General features: G+C 35.4%; 5 protein-coding genes across 5 annotated transcripts in view; 3 read left to right on the top strand and 2 right to left on the bottom strand.

Moving 5' to 3' along the window:
- The first annotated feature begins 1,127 nt into the window (after nucleotides 1-1,127).
- Nucleotides 1,128-1,667, top strand: LOC114879635. Its single transcript, XM_029194727.2, has 2 exons — nucleotides 1,128-1,351; nucleotides 1,445-1,667. The coding sequence occupies exons 1-2, from the start codon at nucleotides 1,128-1,130 to the stop codon at nucleotides 1,665-1,667; spliced, it is 447 nt and encodes a 148-aa protein (XP_029050560.1).
- Nucleotides 1,668-1,923: 256 nt separating this feature from the next.
- Nucleotides 1,924-3,471, top strand: LOC114879644 (cilia- and flagella-associated protein 20-like). Its single transcript, XM_029194744.1, has 4 exons — nucleotides 1,924-2,007; nucleotides 2,325-2,516; nucleotides 2,599-2,831; nucleotides 3,027-3,471. Exons 1-4 carry the CDS (start codon nucleotides 1,924-1,926, stop codon nucleotides 3,469-3,471), a joined length of 954 nt encoding a protein of 317 aa, XP_029050577.1.
- A 79-nt stretch (nucleotides 3,472-3,550) lies between these two features.
- LOC114879629 (transcription initiation factor TFIID subunit 9) lies at nucleotides 3,551-5,048 on the bottom strand. The gene is made up of 3 exons (XM_029194708.2): nucleotides 4,790-5,048; nucleotides 4,213-4,662; nucleotides 3,551-3,998 (listed from the first exon to the last, which is right to left on the bottom strand). Exons 1-3 carry the CDS (start codon nucleotides 4,926-4,928, stop codon nucleotides 3,853-3,855), a joined length of 735 nt encoding a protein of 244 aa, XP_029050541.1. The 5' UTR covers nucleotides 4,929-5,048; the 3' UTR covers nucleotides 3,551-3,852.
- A 203-nt stretch (nucleotides 5,049-5,251) lies between these two features.
- LOC114879625 (26S proteasome non-ATPase regulatory subunit 1) overlaps nucleotides 5,252-22,090 on the top strand; it is a 42,313-nt gene continuing 25,474 nt past the window's right edge. The window contains exons 1-10 of the mRNA XM_029194699.2: nucleotides 5,252-5,363; nucleotides 5,624-5,741; nucleotides 5,820-5,989; nucleotides 6,060-6,268; nucleotides 6,349-6,807; nucleotides 6,872-7,098; nucleotides 7,176-7,428; nucleotides 7,523-7,711; nucleotides 10,982-11,197; nucleotides 11,829-11,893. Coding sequence (XP_029050532.1) covers nucleotides 5,333-5,363; nucleotides 5,624-5,741; nucleotides 5,820-5,989; nucleotides 6,060-6,268; nucleotides 6,349-6,807; nucleotides 6,872-7,098; nucleotides 7,176-7,428; nucleotides 7,523-7,711; nucleotides 10,982-11,197; nucleotides 11,829-11,893 — 1,937 coding nt within the window. The 5' untranslated portion in view covers nucleotides 5,252-5,332. The remainder of the gene's footprint in view (nucleotides 5,364-5,623; nucleotides 5,742-5,819; nucleotides 5,990-6,059; nucleotides 6,269-6,348; nucleotides 6,808-6,871; nucleotides 7,099-7,175; nucleotides 7,429-7,522; nucleotides 7,712-10,981; nucleotides 11,198-11,828; nucleotides 11,894-22,090) is intronic.
- Nucleotides 7,739-9,468, bottom strand: LOC114879628 (inactive pancreatic lipase-related protein 1-like). Its single transcript, XM_029194705.2, has 7 exons — nucleotides 9,358-9,468; nucleotides 9,120-9,285; nucleotides 8,840-8,988; nucleotides 8,512-8,766; nucleotides 8,199-8,387; nucleotides 7,983-8,106; nucleotides 7,739-7,849 (listed from the first exon to the last, which is right to left on the bottom strand). The coding sequence occupies exons 1-7, from the start codon at nucleotides 9,383-9,385 to the stop codon at nucleotides 7,792-7,794; spliced, it is 969 nt and encodes a 322-aa protein (XP_029050538.1). The 5' UTR covers nucleotides 9,386-9,468; the 3' UTR covers nucleotides 7,739-7,791.

The raw sequence follows: 22,090 nt of genomic DNA, 5'->3' as shown, positions 1-22,090 counted from the left end.
TTGAAAAGATCAACTCTCAGCATCTAAATTTTCCAACTAAATTTTCCGAGTATCATCGTCACCTGCGGTCTTCCAATTGCGGGTTTCCATCACAATTTCCCTCGCTACCTTAATTAATTTGACCATCTTGAACGGTTGAGGAGCGGTGATTAAGTTTCGAGTCAATTACACGGGGGAAATTTCATTTTTCCGAATAAATTACTTGTTGCTTTGAAACATCGGCATAATCGCTTGCTTGTTATCTCGTTCATTGATGCACGCCGATTAATTGAATCAACCGATAAATTTCATGCGTGATTTAATCGATGCTGTAATTAAGTTGTAAGTAACATGTCGCTTAATTGTAATATGATTTTCCAGCGCTTCTGAGAGTAACGTACAGTATTTTTCCTTGTAATAAATAACTATCCTTCGTGTTCTGTGAGTTAATTTCGTTGAACAATAGCACGCGATGCTGTCTTCGCTGTGCTTTCAATGAAGCATGTACAATGAATGTTAATTAAATTCGCTTTCTGCTTATGAAATACAATCGTGATTAAATAGCATCCTCAGATGAGTTTTTCCAATTCGTTGACTGAAACTTCAATGTACCAATGTCTAAAAGATTAAAATGTTCAATTTATTTCGAAGACGAATGAAATAATTGAACATTGAATAATCAAAACGGGAAATTATAGATCGTCTCTCGAGTCCGTAGCTAAAGTCACATTGTTCCGATAGCAAATTTCTGAGATTACCGCGTAATCTCCTCGCAGCTGGCTAATTAGAATGGGTTAATGATCGGGTGGGAAGTTCACTGGTCTCTGCGGTACATACCTACTGGCAATACATCAGAACATGAATAAACCGAATCTCTCTATTGATTCAGTTGGAAAGCAAATCGATAACCGTACGAGGTACAGGGGCTCACTTCGTTACAAATCGGCCAACTTTCGTCGGATCGACGAAGGGACGAACCTCATTCGTTGGGCCAATTCCTTCACGCGAACTGAATCGCCGATTAAAAAGGCTCTTCAGTTCGAATTCCGCGATGATCGCGAAAGCAACCTCGTTATTTTTGTAGCTATCTCGTTTCTAAATTCGAAACTATTTAAATTCATCGTGTACGTTCGTAATTATACCTCGCAATGGCTAATCAAACTGCATCAGAAAGCAAAGATATCGCAGTATCGGATACCGAAGATGATTTAGACGAGCAACAGAAACAAACAGATATACCGGAAACGGAAACGGTTGAGACGAAACCGCGTGTGCGGAAGTACATGACGAAACACATGAGATTGTATCCGGAATTGTATAGAAGCGATGTATCTATACACCCGAGCTACACGACACTTAAGAATTTACCCTAGTGAGAATAATTAAAATTCATAATGACAATATATAATAAAATATTTTTTACTCTTTTGTATTTGTTAGCGAATAAGGATTTTATCTGTTAAAGTAACGTCGTCTGTCGTCGTCGCGTACAATCCACCAGGAAACAAATCAAACGTCAATTGAATCGTGAGATCATGCATTTCGCGATGATGCAAATGTTTGCCATCGACAGCGTCAGGATCGACCGTGTCTTCAGCCTCGGGATGCCACCGAAGACATTGATTATCCCCGATTTCGCAACCGAGAACCAGAGACGTCACATCCGTGAACTTCTTCGTGAAAAATGAACAACTAGGTACCGTCGCGCTCGTTTGTAACAAATAAATAAAGGCATGTTTGTAAGTTTTATTAAAATTGAACGACTTTGACTGTGTTTTCTTCGGAAAATGTCATAAATTGGAAACGCTCCACGCGAAATCGGAAAAGCAAACAAATTCGGTCGAAAACAAAGGAATCCTTTTTCGCACGTTCTGACATTTATGAGATAATGATATCGTGAAAATATTTTAACCTTTGTTATTTCGATTTGACGAGAAACGTGCCATGTTTCGTAACAAATACCAGCAAGGACTTTTGTCCATTTTGTACAGCTGCGGTGCGACCCCCTTGGAATTATGGGACATGCACGTAAGTTTCAAATTTGATATCGTAGGAGAAATTAACCCTTTACGATCCATTATCGTAGCAAATTTTATATTATATTATCAAGCATGAGAATTTCTTCTTTTCGTTAGAACTTTCAAACTTCGCAAGGTATTAACACGTCGAATGCCATGGGGGTGATTATAGTGTGTGACTGGTACCATAAATTAAATATTTCGTTAATTTTTAAGGGATCAAGTAGAAAATACAATTTAAAGAATAAAACAATTCCTAATCTAAGGGTGCCACGTTATTATATCTCAATACTTGAATCTCTTATAATGACAAATCATTTTGAGCAGGTGAAAAATGGTTACATTCGAAGGGTCACAGACGAAGAAGTAAAATCATTGGCTCTAGAGATAGCTGGTACAAATGTCACCACAACCTACATATTCTGTCCAAAGGAGGCGAAACAGGTTCTTGGTATCAAGCTTCCTTTTCTTATCATGATCATCAAGAACATGAAGAAATACTTCACGTTCGAGATTACAGTAAATTTTGTATTATAATTTTCGAAGAAGTGTATTTTGGATGATTTTGAGATTGAAGGACGGATTATCTTCACTTGGACAGATATTGGACGACAAAAACATGCACAGAAGATTCCGAATGAGTAATTTTCAAAGCACCACTCGAGTTCGACCCTTCTGCACATCGATGCCGATCGGTTTGTCCGGAGGGTGGAATCAGGTTCAATTTAATCTGTCAGATTTCACACGAAGAGCGTACGGCACTAATTACATTGAGACCACACGCGTACAAATACACGCGAACTGCAGGATCCGACGTATTTACTTTGCGGACAGGTGCAAAATAAATTTCTTTTCTGATACCCAAAGATCAACTCGTTTTCACCATTTCATGTATTTCATTTCGCGTCATTTTTGACTAGATAGATGTTACTTTCTAACATCTAATAATAAAGGTACCACAGCTCATCAACTCATCAGTAATTCGAGTCACATAGTCATACGATTTTACAAAAGTCTGTATTTATATAGACTTTATTCGGAAGACGAGTTGCCGGAAGATTTTAGGCTTTTCTTGCCTATCCATCGGAAGAAATGTGTCCGCGAAAAGAAGGTGGAGAAACCGAAGGACAAAGATCTAGAAAAAGTAGAAGTTGTGGAACCACCAGCTTTCGAAACGGCTGGCATGCCTGAAGATGATGAAGAAGGTGAAAAAGGTTTGCCAGAAGAATCGGAAGCCGAATCCGAAGATGTTCCCTCGGAACAGGAACAGAAGAAAGATCAACCCGAAGAGAAAGACGATGATGACGAAGAGGAAGACGAAGGTGAAGCTTTGGGAGCAGATGATTACGAAGGTGAAGATGAAGAACCTGCCGAGGATGATATCGAAATACATGCAACTGCTGATTTAACTTCTCCAGAAGATGCCTCAGAAGAGGAATCCGAAGAAGAGTATGAAATTCGACAGCAGATGTGACTGCTTTGTATAATTACGATCTTCGCGTAGCGTAAAGTAATGATTAAATAAATTTTCTTGTAAAAGAATTGAAGCTTAATGAACTTAAAATGAAATTTATTCAAAATAATTCATTATTATTCAGCGTCTATTATGATCAAAAAAAGTACTATGTATAAAACATATTAATTGAAACATAAAAACGTATTAATTACGTATACTTTATACAGCGCTTTCTAATACGAAATATAACAATCGTTTGAAATTTAATTGTAATTATAGGTGCTGATATTTCAAATTATTAAACACCATTGGAAGGTATAAATTAAAGAGGTCGTTCGACGTTTTTTTCATACAATAAAAGCATAAAATAAAAGTTTATTCAATATCTATTATTTATTGTTATGGTACGTCATAATCATCGTCTTCTCTCTTCCTTTTCATCGAATCTTCTACCTCTACCTTAACAGGCGGCATTGTTTGACCCGAGGAAATTTGTATTTTCGGCTTAGCTACTTGTGCTTTTACAGTAGCTCCTCCTGATGATGCTAGAAATTCAAAAAACTAACATGTGTAAACAATTAAGGAAACATAAATTTTATTAACATCACTTATACAAGCTGCATCTTACATATATGGGTCCTCAATGAAATATGAATAGAGGGAATAGATGTTTGGGATTGTAGGATTCGAAAGGAATCTGTGGATACAATTTAAAGTTAATTAAAATTAACTATTTCTGTAACCTTCCAGGAAACTTACCTGTTGAAAACTTTAAAACTGGCTTTGGCATTGAAATAGTTTGGGTTCTAGCTACTGTTGCAAGTGTTCCAGGTCTTTTAACTATTGAAAGACCAGTCTTATTGCCTTCTACTTTAATTTTAGATTGACCACCCTGTATATTGTTTCCAACTAAAGAATGTAACGGCTTCCCAATCATTTTCTTTGTTACATTTTTCAGTTTGTAATTTGTTGCATTTAAACAGTATCTATCAGGTGGCAATCTCAACCCATTACTTGGTTTAACAAATGGAAGCGGTATATTGTTTTTTGCTCTGGCAACATCCAGTAATACATCTCTCGGTGGTGGATTGGTAAAAGTACGTTCTAATTGCATCTTCACTGCCAATCTAACATCGTCCAAGTCGATAAATTTCTTTTTCGCATGATTTGCGTAAATTCTACTATCGTCTAATATACAAGTGACATAACCTATAAATTGAAAGTGAACCCTTCTTTGATCCATTTTACACAGCAACAAAGCGATAAATATATAAATAACATCTTCGTTCATACTTGTATTATAACACTGAATAAATTGTAAAAATAAAATACGTACGATACGTAAATTCAAGTAACTGATTTATAACCTTCGGTTCATAATCTGTGATCCCCATATCTTTCATAATGGACATTATAACTTGGGCATCTTTTGGAATATGTTTCACGTGACTTATAGTTTTTGCTTTTTCTGTCATTTTAAAAAATATTACTGTTATAAAATATTATTTTAATTTTCACTACTCTATGTGTTTTAGGTTAGCGTTACAATTCACAAAGGGATACAAAATGATGAAGTATTTGCCGCTCAAGATACAGTGGTGCCATTAAACAAGTTTCAAACTCGCAGTATTAAAATTGCTTTTTTCTTCTGAAAATTAATATTTCTGTTACTAAATTACTTTTGCCTTTATTTATTAGTACAAAATACATTTACGAATATTATAAAAGCTTCAAAATCTCTTTTGTGCGACTAATCTTTGTTTATTAGAGTGGCAATCATCATAACATTTTGCAACTCATTTCAATTGAATTTAGTTGGCCAGTTGGTGGCTTGCTACCAAACTATCAGAAGACGTTTTGCCGAAAGAAGTTATATTATATGAAAACCACTATGAATATCACATCAGCTGGTAAATAATATATTCAGTATTTATTATTAAAGTCCTTGTTTAAATTTTATCTTTTCAGCATTTGTTTGTTAATTTTCATACAGTGATCAAACAGGGCACATGCAATGATTTGCAAATCTCGTTGACCATAACCTTCAAATTTATTTTTCAGATATCAGATAAAACTGTTTATTTTATATTAAATCATGTTTTAGGATATTTTATATTTTCTACATCTTTTATATAATTTAATTAACCATCTAATTTTTGTTTTCTTTCAGCTGGTATCATTTCCCTTCTGGAGGAACCAATGCCAGAATTGAAAGTCTTTGCTTTAAAGAAGCTAGACATGATAGTCGACGAGTTTTGGCCTGAAATCTCTGAGGCTATAGAAAAAATGTATGAAGCAACAGTACCGTGTTTTATCATGTTGAAGATATTTTTCTTTGTTCTAATTATTAATATGTTATGTTACAGTGAAATTCTTCATGAAGATAAGTCATTTCCTCAACATGATTTAGCTGCATTAGTTGCTAGTAAAGTGTATTATCATCTAGGAAGTTTTGAAGATTCTCTTACTTATGCTCTTGGAGCTGGAGAATTATTTGATGTGAATGCCCGCAATGAATATGTTGATACCACTATAGGTATTACCAATGTGCCTTATCGATCATAAGTTTTGTTAGCTTCACTATTATTATTTAAATTTTGTTTCAGCTAAATGTATTGATTATTATACTCAACAACGTGTATTGGAAGCAGAAGGAAAGTTACCACCAGGTAGCAAAGGAATCGATCCCAGATTGGAAGGAATTGTGAACAGAATGTTTCAACGTTGTTTAGATGATAATCAATATCGTCAAGCCTTAGGGCTTGCTCTTGAAACTAGAAGGATGGACATTTTTGAAGCTGCAATTATGCAGTCAGTAAGTTAAATTTTAATCAATTTATCGCGAGCAAATAAATATTTAAAACGTATGTTTATATTTCAAATTATTTTTATTAGGAAGATGTGAGTGGCATGTTGTCTTATGCCTTCCAAGTTGTCATGAGTCTCATTCAGAATCGTGGTTTCCGCAATACTGTACTTCGTTGCTTAGTGAGCCTTTACCGGAACCTGGGAACACCCGATTACGTTAATATGTGTCAATGCTTGATATTTCTGGACGATCCATTAGCTGTAGCTGAACTTTTAGACAGATTAAGTAAAGGCTCCCAAGACTGTGTCCTTATGGCCTATCAGATTGCCTTCGACTTGTACGAATCCGCGACTCAGCAGTTCCTCGGTCGCGTTTTGCAAGCTCTTAGAGCAACGGCTCCGATTCCAGGAGCTCTTATGGTTAAACCCATCGTTAAACCAGCTGTCAAAGCATCTACCAATGAGAATTCTGAATCTACAAGTGCCGAGCCCGAAAACAGTACACCGGCTCCGGAAGAAAAATCTCAACGCAGCGTTGAAAGTTTGGTAAGTTGAATTATTTAATAAAAGCTCTGGAAATATTATTAATTTGTTTCTTTCGTGTGTTTAGAATGCGGAAGAACGCGAACAGCAGGAACGAGTAGATGCTTTGTCGAGTATTTTGGGTGGAGAAATTTCGATCGATTTACATTTACAATTTTTAATCCGGAGTAATCATACAGACATGTTAATATTGAAGAATACTAAAGATGCAATACGCGTTTCCATTTGTCATACTGCCACTGTAATCGCGAATGCGTACATGCATTCTGGAACTACTAGCGATCAATTTCTAAGGTAAGAACGTATCCTTGCGTTTAATCAACTTCATCGTACCTATACGTACGATATTCTAAAGAAACATGGAATTTCAGAGATAATTTAGAATGGTTGGCTCGTGCTACGAACTGGGCCAAACTAACGGCAACAGCATCTCTAGGAGTGATTCATAGAGGTCACGAACAAGAAGCTTTAGCTTTGATGCAGTCCTATCTTCCGCGGGATACCGGCGCGGGTGCTGGTTATTCCGAAGGAGGCGGTTTATACGCGTTAGGACTTATACACGCAAACCACGGCGCAGCAATTACAGATTATTTACTTGGTCAACTGAAGGACGCACAAAACGAGGTGCGTTATTCTTCTGAAACTGTCTGTCTGCCCCATTGAATGAAATACAAAAACATTCTCATCGCAAACGAGCAACGTTTGTTTTCTTTTACAGATGGTGAGGCACGGAGGTTGTTTGGGTCTGGGATTAGCTGCTATGGGATCCCACAGGCAGGATGTATACGAGCAGTTGAAATTCAACCTTTATCAAGACGACGCTGTTACTGGAGAAGCAGCGGGCATTGCTATGGGCATGGTTATGCTGGGATCTAAATCAACCCAAGCAATAGAAGACATGGTAGCGGTAAGTTGAAACATGATTTTTATTATTTAATACATTTTTTTTTTTTTTTTTTTTTATCCAAATATCATAACATTGCTTCATTAACCGCGGGCGTAAGGAGATTGGCTGTTTGTCTGGAAGTAATAGTCTCCTCTAGCACTGTAAACAAAATGATTACGAATTAAATGTAATAGGAACTTTCTTTATTTATCTTATCATTGTAATAATGTGTGATTCTAATGGGCGTAGTTAGTGAAAAAATCATTAGATATGGGGATAAAATGAAACTTACCTTTGATCAAGAGTGGGACCACCCATGTATGCAATTGCACCGTTCTTAGCAACGGCACGGAAACCTCTCGAGTTTGTTATGGATTCGCTGAAGTATTCGTAGGCACGTCCATGAGCACATTGACCTGGGCGCAATGAAACGAGCATTTATTATCTTATTCGTTGATACATTTCCATATTCTACGTGCAGTCGAACTTCATTTCTTCAGTCTCTTACCCGTTACATTTATACCGCAACCAGGCTGACTTTCTCCACCATTAGCAAAGAAATCGGAGCTACCAATTGAGATTTTGATGCCCAATATCGCTGCACAGGTGTGAAGAACTTGAACGTGTCTGGCATGTGATTTGTCGACTCTGTCGTTCGGTCCATTACTTTCAAACATCGGCTTGGCGGGATCAAGAGCTGTATATTGTTTTCAATTCATTAGTTTCAGTATTTCTTTGCATTCGCACTTAAAGTAGATAGGCTCTATCATTTACCTTTATTTTCCCATTCAGAAATCTTATTTTTACTTGTATTTACTTACCGACAACTTCAGCTATCGGGCTAGACGCTGTCACAGTTTTCGCGGCTAAGCTCGATACATGGGCACCCAGAGAGTGTCCAACCAGTTTCGTAGCTAGAGTTTTCAGACCGACTGATGTTCTCATGAAATTGATGAACTTGGCTACGCGGTCAGCCACGCTTGGTACACCATGGGCAGCTGGTCTGTATGTCGGATTCGAAGCTACCGAGTTCCAGTCAACAACAATCACATTATAAGCTGTAGCTTTGAGATATGCTGTGGACAGAAAAGCACTTAGCGACTATGAAAGATTAACGTTTACTTACATCATGTTAATTAATTTATTTACCATCACGCACGAGCGTGCAGGCTTTTGAAGTACCACTGCTTCTCCATCCATGGGTGACGAAAACAGTGACTTGATTCGGGTCCCAATGGCTCGACCGAATGCTGTTGGCATCGTTCAGTATTAGGTTTTGTCCGGCTGTTGGGTTCTTCCTAAAATTATAGAATTCTTCATGAAGCAGATCCTGGGTTTCTGTAGGGAAGCATAACGCGAGGGGTGGGTTGACAGAGGCAAGAAATTTTTAAGCACCAGAGTTCAAAGCTTAACAAAATTCTATTCTAACCGTGTGAAAAGCGTGAAAGAGGTAGATTCAACATTATAAGCTAAAGTTTGAAGTTCATCTGCCGTGAGAGGTGTGTAGTCGATTTTAACCAAATGCGGTACTCCATCTTCAGTTGGGATGAGAGTGTAATTAGCTTCCATCAACGCTGTGAGCAGCGTTGGATAAACTGTAACAAAATGAATGTTTCTAACCAAATTTCATAGTTAATTCTTAATGTTAAGAATATTTGTATACGAACGCAATGCCAAAGATGCCGGAGCAACCATTGTCACTTTCTTCCCTGTAGACTAGAAATCGGTGACACTGATTTGATTTCCAGCTTTGTCGTCTTTTATAGGTTGAATGGACACAATGGTCGTCCACTTGAATAGTATCGCGGTAAGCCATTGATTCTCCTCCAATATACGATTACTTGTTCAGGTTTCTGATTAATCTGAATATGTGTTGGAGCACAGCTTCAAGCGGTTCAAGATTGATAAGCTTCCTCATTTGAAATTTTGATTAACACTTTGATGTCGCATCTCACGTGTTCGTATTTACAATCAGAATTTTAACAGTATCTACGAATGTATGGTGGAGTTGCCAAATTTTATCGCTGATTATCAAAAATATGTTAACAGAGAGAATCACCGATAATTATTACCTGGTCCATCGAACGTGATTTAATAATTAACAGATTAAATAATTTGGGATAACATTTCAACACAATCACTCTATGCTGTTATCGTGGAATCTAGTGATTGGGTTAAAATCTTTCAGATGAAACCTTGGCTATTTCAGGACCCCCTTCATTATTTTAACATTAATATCTTATCTACTTATAGATCAAGTATGTATTTTGAAGTAATACTTTCTTATCGCAATCACGTTAACGCGTTTACTGTCATATCAAAATTTGAAATAGAAAAAATTAACTGTTAGCAGAAATAATATTCTCCTATCTTGCGGCGTTGCGTTGGTCATCGATGACTTCCGCAATATTCAGTGTTATGTTAATAAAAATGAAGCAAGCAAAAAAAAGATGCAAAATTTCGAAACGTCAGTTTTATGATCAGAATGATTAATAGCATTGTCTGATATTTTCATCTTTGTAATAAGAACAATAATCATTGTTATCGGACAAGGAAACAGGAACAAAACAAATCAATCTATCAAGGAAAGCTTATTCTTTTATCACTTTGGATTATTTCTTTTTTTTGTCGCATTTATCCGCGGGATTCTTGTTCTCGAAATAACGCAATGTCGTATTTCTTCGTGAGACGATTATCTCGGAGTAACAACGAAATCCACTCACTGTTGCCGGAAAAATAGCCGCAGGACAAACTGCATCGCTTTGTCAGAGTTGTTTTACCTATCCAGAAGCTAGCTGAATTTCCTTTCATCCTTGAAAATTTGCGTTAAACGATAAACCTTCAAAAGATTCTCCAATCTGTTGAATTTCACGAGATTTTAATAAAATACCGATCAGGATTTTATCGTACTAACAAGGAGTAAATATTTTTCTTTTTTCATTTAATATTTTTGATATTTTTTATGGATTTTTCTTGTTTAATAACAAGGGTTTATGTAATCAAGATTTTATCATACGAATAACTTGTAGTTTATTTATTTTTTCAATGTGTTTTGATGTTTATTCGTATTAATCTACTCTTAATATCTTGATCAATTGATAGATATATTTTTTACAAGTTCGAGCAATTAAATTTGATCGACTTCTGTTTTATTTTTAAATATCAGTTAATAAAATAATTCTTAATTGGAAGTGGAAATTAATTTAATTTCTAAATCGCATGATTTTTAGGTTTAATAATAGAAATTTGAATTTCCACCTGGACTAAGTTTCAGTATTTTCTTGTTTCTAGTATGCCCAAGAAACGCAACACGAGAAAATTCTCCGAGGATTAGCCGTTGGTATTGCATTTACCATGTACGGTCGCCTTGAAGAAGCAGATCCTTTGGTCACTTCCCTTTGCGCTGATAAGGATCCGATACTTCGAAGGAGTGGCATGTACACACTGGCGATGGCCTATTGTGGGACCGGAAATAACCAGGCCATCCGGAAGTTGCTACATGTTGCTGTAAGTTTCTTCTATTCACCGATGATTTTACTCCCTTCTATTTTCAATCCTCTTCTATACAAATATAAACTTATGAAACATAGTAAATAATTAGTATTTATCTATATTTGATATTTATATTTTCTTGTTTGTTTTTAAAATGGTCATTAACTTTTTGGCTATTAGCGACTAGATCAGATCACTACCTGATGGAATTTTTGATAAATTTAGTTTCAAACAATCGTAGATAGTAGTTCACTTTCTTGAAGATCTATGTTATCAAATACGATTTAAAATGCTGGATAGATTGTACACGTGACTATAATCAATTTTACTCTTACTAAATAGATATGAGTGTATTTTATTTTCTTTAACAATAACTGATAATAAATAATCCATTATTATAGATAACATAATAGATAGGAACTTTATAACTCATTGTCAGTACTATTATTTAATAAAATACACATTGCTCTTTTTTGAAACGTTTAGAAAATATTTTGTACCTACTTATAAATGAGATCAGTTAAATTGGAAAATTAGAGTAATTACAATTATGTATAGCATAGGCCTATTTTCATTGCATCATTTAATTGTTTTAGTATTTCTTTCAACAATTTTGTTTCCTAACGAAAGGGTGTTTTCAATTCAGGTCTCCGATGTAAACGACGACGTTCGACGAGCTGCAGTGACCGGTCTAGGATTCCTGCTGTTCAGGTGAGTACTTGCAAAGAATACTTAAGCCCGGCTGGGGTCGATATGAGCCCCAGGAATGCGAATTGTTCGGTGGCCGGTTCGTATCGGTGTACGTCTGGAAATTCCATGCTTGCCAGGGATAACCTGGATCCACCGGCTTTTAATAATGTCAACGAAAGTTATTTTCACCGGTGATCCTTTGTTCGAGAGGAGGCCGCAAGTATGCGTAGAAAAGAAGGCATTCGAAGCGCTGAACTTTTCATATTTCTATGTTAATTCCGTAACGAAGAATCGGATTTTTTTCCTTCTCTATTAATAATTTATCGAGATGATAATCTTTAATCCTTTCGTTTCATTCATCCCCTGTTATTTTCTGTTTCTCCGTGAAGCAAAAACAATTTCCCTTCTTGGTTCTATTCAGGATCATATTAAGAATCGGTTTCTTTTTAAAATTAGAGAATTTTTTATAAAATTAGGTAACTTCCCAAATTTATCTCTTCTCCTTTTTGTTTAATTAATAACGAGTGACGTTTGATAGATTAAATTGGATAAAGGAACAAGTCGAACAGATCCAGAATTTAATAGTGCTTTGAACTCGTCCAGATATTAATAAATCATTTATTTGAAAGCTCACGTGTAATCAGCCAACCGGATAAATGAACGAATAATTAGCTAGTATCAAATTTATAATTATCATACGATCTATTAATCAAAATAATTTTCGTACACTTCGTTAGAACTTCCTCTAACACTCCATAATTTACATCAGTCTATTTAAAATATTTGTGACGTAATATAAATTATATCGAACTTATTTTCTTTTCTTCTCTAATGATTTCTCGAATGATTCAAAGCACGCTGTTAGACGAATTAAATCTGAAACTGTGCTGCTCATTTTAAATGTAAATTACATTAAGTGGTAAGGAGGTTTTCTTGTTGCGAGATCACACACGGATTAATTTATATTTAATTAAATTTAAATCTAAAGATAACATTGTACAGTGATGTAATCTCTTCTTTCTCCATGATCGTATCTTCTTTCGAATTACCTTCGAGAGACGAACGATGGTCCTCTTTAATCAATGACACGTCAGCTTATCAGAACACTGTTAAAAGTTAATGAATTATTGCAGATCCGAAAGAGATTGCAATTTAAATTGATAATGAACAGAGTCAATAATTTAAAACTTGTCAACTAATAATCCAAACTAGACTTCCTTCCAAATCACATAATTAAATCATAAGTATTTAATCCTAGCAAAGTATAAATTTTCAACAAAGTTTCATACTATAAAATTTTACATATTTTGAAAGTATCAAGTTGTTTGTTTCATCGAGCCTTTTCAATATATTTTTCAATCACTGTTTTCACGACAAATATCACTCGAAACCTCATCAAATCATCGGTCCATTTTCATCAATATTCATCCAAAAAGTTTATCGAACAACTTCTATTGACTTACGCAGATTACAAAGTGCAATCATCGATTTCATAGTCCAAGCCTTAGATTCGAAAGGTATCAATCCTCCCACAGATAAATAAAAAGGATCTCCCCTCGGCATTGAGGGAACGTTCAAGGGAGCCTGTTAGAATCTTTCTTTCTTTTTTTTTTAGTGGACTCAATGAATCTCGATCCGTCGCGGTAATCGATATTGGGTCCAAGGTATTCAACTCTTAATTGAAAACACTCGATCGTACTCTTCGTGGCTATCTGGAACGAAGTGTCAATAAGGATAAATAGTTGGATCTTGCTAACACGAAAACTGAAAATTCCATAAAACGGATAAAAATAAGAAAATAACGAATAATTCAAGTGTTAACGATAGCCTTTACGAGAACTTGACGATTTTGAGAAGCTTTCCCAAAGATTGGCTCATCTATGTCCTCTCGCTCGAAAACTTCTGTTCCCTGTGAATATAAACTTATCCGTCTGTCTTCGCGAAGTCTTGTCACTCGAACGGTCGAGGGATTTGAAATTTCATGCTGCTCTTCCCATTGCATTTCTCGCCTGGGAAGAACTTCTGTTTCGTTTGAAAACTAATCGAATATTTACTGTGACTCGTGAAATTTACTTTGACTTTGATGTCGAAAGGACCGCGGACGAATTTTAGCCAGAGATCCGTTAAGACCGATTTTAATCAACGCTCTGGTAGCCGAGGGATAAATGTAAATTAATTTCTACTAGGACCAGACGAGGATTTCCATCCACTAAATGGGATTCACGAATCGTGACTAGATTATGGGACGAGTTCTTTCATCGATATCAAATTCTGTCAATTGATTTTATCACGTTAATTGTCTTAGTAAAAGTGGATGGATTTTAACTAATTATTAAGGATATTAATTGACGATTGTTTGATTTTTAAATTGAAATTTTTTAATTGCCGTTTTACATTAATACTATTCAAAATTACAAGTGTATTTTATAAATTAATATAAAATGACCGCAAATGGTTTCACAGTGTTTCATAAGAGAAATGCACTTTCAGTGCAAATTGTATTTGCATACAGTCTATTTGAACAATCCATTATTCCTAGAAAGCTAATTGCAATTCAACGTTGAACTATTCTGAACGTTTCAATTTCCAAACATTTTTCATATGAAATGCAGAAATTTAATAACTTAATGATAACACGTAGTCTTTGTACATTTAGTGTTTGAAAATTTGCTTTTATTTTCATAGAATTTCATGCTCTAACAATAAAATTTAACGAATCTATCGTAAATTGGAATACGACGCGTGACGAGGGATTAATAAACTTGCCTCCCAAATGAGTCTCTGATTAATTACCGTGGCCTACTATAACGTCAGGAAGCAACAATAATTTCCTTGAAGTGACGTGATTATCAAACTTCCTTTTCACCGGAACCTGTCATCCTGCTTGTTAGTGCGTAATGTATCTTTCTACCAACTAAAGTTTAATAACACCCTCATTTTCAAATTATTCAGTTTCAAAATTATTTACGAATTGTAAAAGTGTATTAAAATTAATGATGAAACCTGGATTCGACCATACGACAGAAAAATATTAAATTCAGTCGAAGTCTACAGAAATTTTATTTTGGGGGGGTCATTAATAAAAATTTTCCAAAATTATACGCGTCGGAATTAATTAATCGTCGTTAATAAAACGTAGAAGAGGCTTTTACTCCTTTTAACCCCTTATATTATTCGTATTAGCTCTTTCGATGCTCGTGGGCGTTGCATCGAATGCCATTAGCGTTCTTTTTTTTTTCTCTTGTTTAATGAATTCCTACACCCCCTGCTACTACGGGCGGTTGTGTACGGTGAAAAGTCGTTTTTCCTTTGAGTTACTCAAGTAACCATTAATTATTGTAGAAGTCTCTTAACATGCACGCCTGCATTCATGATAATTGCACTTGTTCTCTGGCGAGTACAACACGTTAACAGTAATAGCAGATATTAAGCGTTCTAATCAGATAGTTCGTATCATTATGAAACACACACTGCTGGTGGAAACTTTGAAATTACTTATCGTAACCGCCATTTATATTTGAACATCACGATATTTAAGTACAGTTACACTTTGCTTTCTTGTAATTACTTTGTTTAAATGAAGCAAGCATTACTTTACGCTTGAAATAACACAGATATTAACTTAGAAGCATTTAAATCTTGGATTTTCATTATCATTAACGAATTTCGTGATTTTTTTAAAAAAGCATTGACATTTTATAGTTGGAGAAATGACAGGGATATTGAAAACAGGAAAACCATTAAGATAGTGTAGGTTGAAATTGAATAACCTTACCGTATCGAAGATAAATATTCAGGAAAATATTCTATCTTCCACGTTGATCGTTTTCGCGAGTGGCGAACATTAACGTTTCAACGGGTGCATCGATTTTTCTTCGTTCCAGGTGTCGATAAGGCTTTCTGAAATTCTCTGGCCAAAATGCGATATGCTTGTACGGTTATTTATTTTTCCAGACATTTTTCCCTGCGATATTTCACGCGCGAGTGCGCTCTGTAATTCTACCTTGCCATTCAGATAAGTTTGATGCACGAGGGTAGGAACGTGATTGTCTTACGATATTTGTACAATTGTAACTAGTCGTTTATCAAAGTCAAGACGAAACAAAAGCATTGAAACGCACAAGGAAATGCAGTTGCGAATTAAATTGCAATCGTGTGTTTAAATAAACGACAGTAATGGGCGCAGAAGGGAAAAACGAATTATGAATTAAATTTATTTAGATTTAATTATACGATTCAGTATTTTATCTCAATGAGTTTTGTTTTTATCTATTATCACCTACATTTCTGATTGAATTTTATTGAAAATGTGCTGGCTCAGCTTATAAATTACTCTTGTTAGTTTTTCATCGTTCACGCGTACGCGCACCTACATATTTGCGCATTAAAAGCTCGGATGATCGATCGTGTGTGAATTGCTCGAATTTTCAATTTTCACGCTTGATATTTTCAATCAATCTGTCTGCACCCATCGCTACACACCTTCATATTGTTACTTATAATAATACTTGTTCGAGTTAAGTAACATCGTAGGTATAACAGGTTATCCAAGTTAAACTTTATGAATAACATTTCCATAAAACCCTTCCAAAATTATGGTAGCTCGCTGTTCAAATATCACCTGTTTCATTTCGAAACGTAGAAAATCTAATACGGCTTTTAGTTATCGAATTCTATTTGTATTCATTGTTGTGAAAGAAAATTCTGCATCACAGCTGCTTCGCTTTTATTATGCAAATTGTCTGACGATATCCTGAAGAATCTGCTATACCCATGAATATACCGGTTTATTTCGCTCGAAATCCACGATTGACGGACCGATGTTCAAACGCAGTCAGCCAATATTATGGTTTCATTGAATTTTGATGCATTTAGACCAGCATTATTCGATGTATCGTGCAAACAATTTCATAGGAACTAGTAAAATCTAAAATTTACAAATGTTTTACATGTCCCCTCCGGGCGGCGAACCACGGAGAGAGCCCCAATTTTAATTTCATTTTGTAAAATATGCCTCTCGATGATACGTGTGGTTGACGTGTCATCGTGTAATACGTCGACGAGCATTTTTCACGGGCGTTCGTCAAAACGAATTTGAACAGTGTCAATTTTGCATATCACCAGGAACGAGTTCGATTTGTCTGCATGGCAAATCACACGCGGCAACTGTTATCGAGCGCAGAGAAAACTCGCTGAAACGAGGCTGGACGTTTATTTTGGCAGGTACCATGTCTGAAACGGTCGTAAATTGTTCCCGTGGTTGCAAATAGGACGAATTAAACGACATTGATTCGTGGTCGTGAACGCTGATCGTTGGCTAACTGAACAATTATTTGCAAACAAAATTACCGTATTTCTTGCCTTGTAATTACAAAATATTCACATTAATATTTCCATGCTAAATATTATTGCAAATTATTAAATTTGCTGCTTCGTACAAAAAATTAGTTAATTTAGGAAATCGAATTCCACATTTTAATCGATGCACTTTTGTACACGTTTCATAGATCTGGGTCACGATTGACCCAGCCACCAGCATTCGAGGATTAAAAAGGCTCTAAACGGCAGATTTTAGTACCATAAGTTACCCAGGAAGGATTTATTTTCCCGTCTTTTGTTGAACAAGTGTATGTACGCGTATACTTGTCACAAACGTGGCAACACGTTTCTTTCGTCGAAAACACAAGCAAGCGTCCACGTTAAAAAAGACCGTCGCGATATTTCCCTGGTGAGAGCCCTCGGGATTTCCAGCAAGCCGGCGGAAAACTTTCCACCATTTCCATATTACGGATCTTTATCGATTTTTCACTGTAATCGAGCGGACAACCATGAAATTTCCATAATCCACGGAAGATATTCCGCGGATCCCCGTAAGCGCTACACGATTTCGCGGAATTTTATGCGGAAACGCGAGGAAGAAGTTTTCTACGGTGTTTCATTTGCCGAGCTCTTATTTCTTTTATCAGCTGGATTGTTGCTCGAAGAAAATAATAGGTAAATTTTATCGTACACTCGGGTGCAATGTAAGTTGCTCCACATTCGAGTGAAATATATGTAGAAGTAGGAGCATTTTATCATTTGAAAAAATAAGTCTTTTGTCTGCAATTGTTAAATAATTTGGAAACGTCAGGGTTATATTAAGAAAATTTAATTTTAATCAATGATTATACTGTATTTATCACACATTTTAATTTAACATAACAATACTTTTTTCTTCTTTAACTCTCGGAGAGCCGCAATGTTAATTTAATTTGTACTTTGTACATTTCTTAATGTAATTTTGGATGAAATGAATCTATACTTTTGATTGATAGTATAAATCTGATACTGAAGATTTCTGTATCTGAAAATTCTGTTACGACAGGAGGATAGAGCAGTGGTAAACTATATTTCTTCTTCATCTTCCTGGTTTCTAGTTTCGTCTAATAAATGGTCGACGGGCTGGAGGAACACTTCCAACCCTCTCTAGGGGATTCGAACGATTTTCATGCAGGAAACGTTTGAAATATGAACGTTCTTCCTTCGTTGGTCGATGTGCCAACGAAGACTTTCCTTAAACGTCTTATACGTTTCCTCCGCTTAGAATATTTCGCAAGATAGTTTACGAACATTTTCAAGCGGTTAACGTTGGAATTTTTTATGAGATTTTCATGGTGAATTTAAACCTTGAGGGTAGAGAGGGTAGAGTAATTAACGTTGCTGATGAACATGCAAACTTTTTACTTTTATCTATTTAATAATTTCAAAATTATTTCAATTTTAGGGTAATAGATTAATTTGTTGGAAATTTATGTGAATTGCAACGAGTTGATTGAAAAGTTTCTTTTTTCTGAAAAATCCAGAAAGAGAGAAGGAAATTATACGAATGTGGTACGGCTGATTAATCCTGAAAATGGAAAGCAACTCGACGTAAATTTGCATTAATGGCACATGTGCGTTCTCATGATATCGATTTTCGCGCCAATTATATTCTGGATTTTCTGCTCGCTCCTAACATGTTCGTTCTCCTTTTCAACGTTTCTCGTCAGAATGGAACCCATTGGTATGCATATATCATTGTTCCTGGAAATCATTTTATTCCTCTATTTCTATTTCATTTCTCGTTCGCGTAAGACTTATGAAACCGTGAAGTATCCACTCTATAACTTTCATTCTTATTTCTTCATGAAACTGCACTAAAAATTATTATTTCTTTGATAAAAATGATCTTGTTTCATTTTTGTCGTCGAATAATGTATTCCATTATTCGTCAGCGACGAGCTCGTCAACGATAATTGGTACATTCCCGCTTTGGCAAGTCTCTGCGGATAAATATTTTATTCTTTGCCTCGTCACGATAATTCCTGCCCTCTCGGGGCTCGGGTGACACTACCGGAAACCTGTTACTGACATCCGTTCCGAACTCGAAGGAAAATAACCGGACGTCGAGTGGAGTCGCTATTGTTTCCCCAGAACGTTGGGAAAAATTCCACCGGTACCTATTAGCAAATATTATTTTGCATTTGAAAAACAATTATTATTTTTCCTTTAATTAGTAGGAGAATTGTATTTTAAAAGACGCTTCTTTTTTAATTTGACAACAGCTGTTAGTTATTCGTGACGTCGATATTTTTATTTTTTCATTAATCTTTGTTATATACATTGTGAAATATTATTCATTTCACAGCGTATAGAATACTTGACATTTATAAATTGTTGGCATAAACATCCAGGACATTTTATTAATAATAAGGATCCAGGAACTTTGTGACCCATTTCCAAATGATATTTTAAATAATAAAACATTATTGTTACAAATGTTCGATGCATACTACCTTTGTAAGAGAATATTTTTTGTTTTGATCACTGTTCATCGCTATTTTAGCAACACATATTGGATACAATAAATTTTTCTGTTCTCTTTGTCTGTTTTTCATGGAAATATTTAAAATATGAAATTGAGAAACGATATAAATTCTGAAATGGAACGAATGCAATTTCTATTTAAATCGCTATCGCCATAAAACTTCCAAATCCTTCCTCAATTCCGATTTCGTTATTAAAAATTGATTTATAAAATTGACTACATTCCAATACTATAATTCATCTGAAATCATTGACAGCAGTTGACTATTCGGATTAACATTCCAATAATATAGTGAAAAGAATTTTTTATTTCACAAAGATAGTTTCAAATTGAAAATTATAATAATAATTTTTAAAAAATCTCAAAAGTTCAATTAAAAGCTTAAAATATAATGGTACCAAAGGTATGAGAAATTAATCAGCTTCTGAGTTGAATAATTGAAGGTGAAAAAAATGGTGTTAATCTTCAAAGAGGAAATACGATTAAAAATTCGACACAGCGTTAAATTAAGGAAAAATTGAAGAGAGGCTTAAACAGCTGATTCGAGAGTTTTCATTAAACTAATGGGTAACAGTTTAACGAACCGCTCGAAGGCACCACGAACAATTTTCTCACGGTTCGAAAGTTATAAACGACGACGATCGGTTTCCTTTCACGAAAATCTGCTTTGGTATAAAGAATTAATATCGTGGCTGAAAGTTTCTTGTTAATCTACGGGAAGAAAACACGTTGCTCGAACGGGGAAGACGTAGGGCTCGATTTCCTCGAACATAATCATTTTTCTTCGCACATACCCTCCGGAAATTGACGCGAGCACCTCTCCGGTTATAAATCGAAAATGAATTTCACCTGCAACTTTTCTTCTTTCTCCAAAAACAATTCTATATCCTTCAACTCATCGAAGCAATTTCTGGAAATACTTGTATGTTATTATTCTTCTCGTTTTTATATAGTTAAAGTAATAAAACAATTGATTTTTACAATGTACCTTAAATAAGCGACACTTTACTGAACGGACATCGCCAAAATGCAAATCGACAAGAATCTCTAACGAGCGTTTCAACAATTGTAGTTTACTTGTTTCGAGCAATTTTCCCGATGCAGAACGAAGCAACGGGCAGGGCAGATCCTCTTGAATCGCCGATAATTACAAATTGCCTGTTAATTACACAGGTCGCTTTAATCGGTTCAAGGCCCGAAGCACAAGACGCGTATTCCAAGCTAAATAATCGCGTCTTACAATTAGTTCAACAAGTTATCTTGTCGTTTGAGAAAATTTTCAAGTTCCACCTTATAAAATACACGCGATAGTCGACTAGTTAAAGATAAAACTTTTATGCACTGTTAAACGGTTCAAACTCTTTCTTTAATCCTCAAAGATAAGGTTGTCGTATTAAACGTTCCTCGGGCGTAGCAATTAAAAGAACAAGCTGACTTTCGCTCATAATACTAATCACCCAGATAATGAAATTTTGTATAAAAATCTTCAGCTTGCAGTTTAATCTGTTCCATTCGTAAAGTAGAACCAATTTTATAAGTTCAAATCTCCGATTTACTTCTTTTTTTATTTCTCAAGATAGTTTGAAATATTTGAAATGTCTAGTTGGAAATTTCTTATGTTAGATGTTAATTAGAACAATGGAATTGTACAGTTACATTCGAGAAAAAGGATGAATTTTAACGAATAAGAGAATTCATAAAAGTGAGAACAAAAATTTTTACTTAAAATTCAAGTCTCGAAACCCTTTTTGCAGGATAACCGGATTCTGATTAAATTTCTCTCGCTCTTCCCGTTCTTTAATCCCTTATTTCCTTTCTCTCTCCACATTTCCTGTATTCGACTGCGTTAAACACGGGCAAATAAATTCGAAAATCGATGCATCAAGCATAGCCCCGTGTCATTTTTTTATGCGGACGCTGGTTTAAATTCACGTTATCCTATCAAAGCTGTTCTCGTAATGCAGTTTTCGCGTCTGTCTTTTGTGAAAATGAAACCTGTCAGGGAAAATCTTCATGGTTTAATTTGGGAATAAAAAACGAAGATGCGACGACTTTTTCTCTTTTTGTGACAGCCTCTTGCTGTTTCGAGATTTTTTCAAGTTGCCCTTCAACCAAGTTTCAACTAATATTTCTAAAGATTAAGGATAATTAATATAATAGTGATTAGTACCAATTTAAGCGGAAAATCTTCTGCTTTAATATAGTTTTTACTGTACATCGATATCATTTTTTGTTGCCGAGATATCGTAAATTAAAACGAAGCATCTCCTTCTTGTTCGTGCGCTCGGACCTTTCACTTACGCGTGTCAGCTGACCTACGATACGGTATGGTTCCCAGTAATGTGATGAATGACAGCTGCTGAGTCAGGTGT

This window comes from Osmia bicornis, chromosome 6 (assembly GCF_907164935.1).
Source record: "Osmia bicornis bicornis chromosome 6, iOsmBic2.1, whole genome shotgun sequence".
Taxonomy (NCBI): Eukaryota; Metazoa; Arthropoda; class Insecta; order Hymenoptera; family Megachilidae; genus Osmia; species Osmia bicornis.
This window is presented reverse-complemented; position numbering and strand designations above follow the sequence as displayed.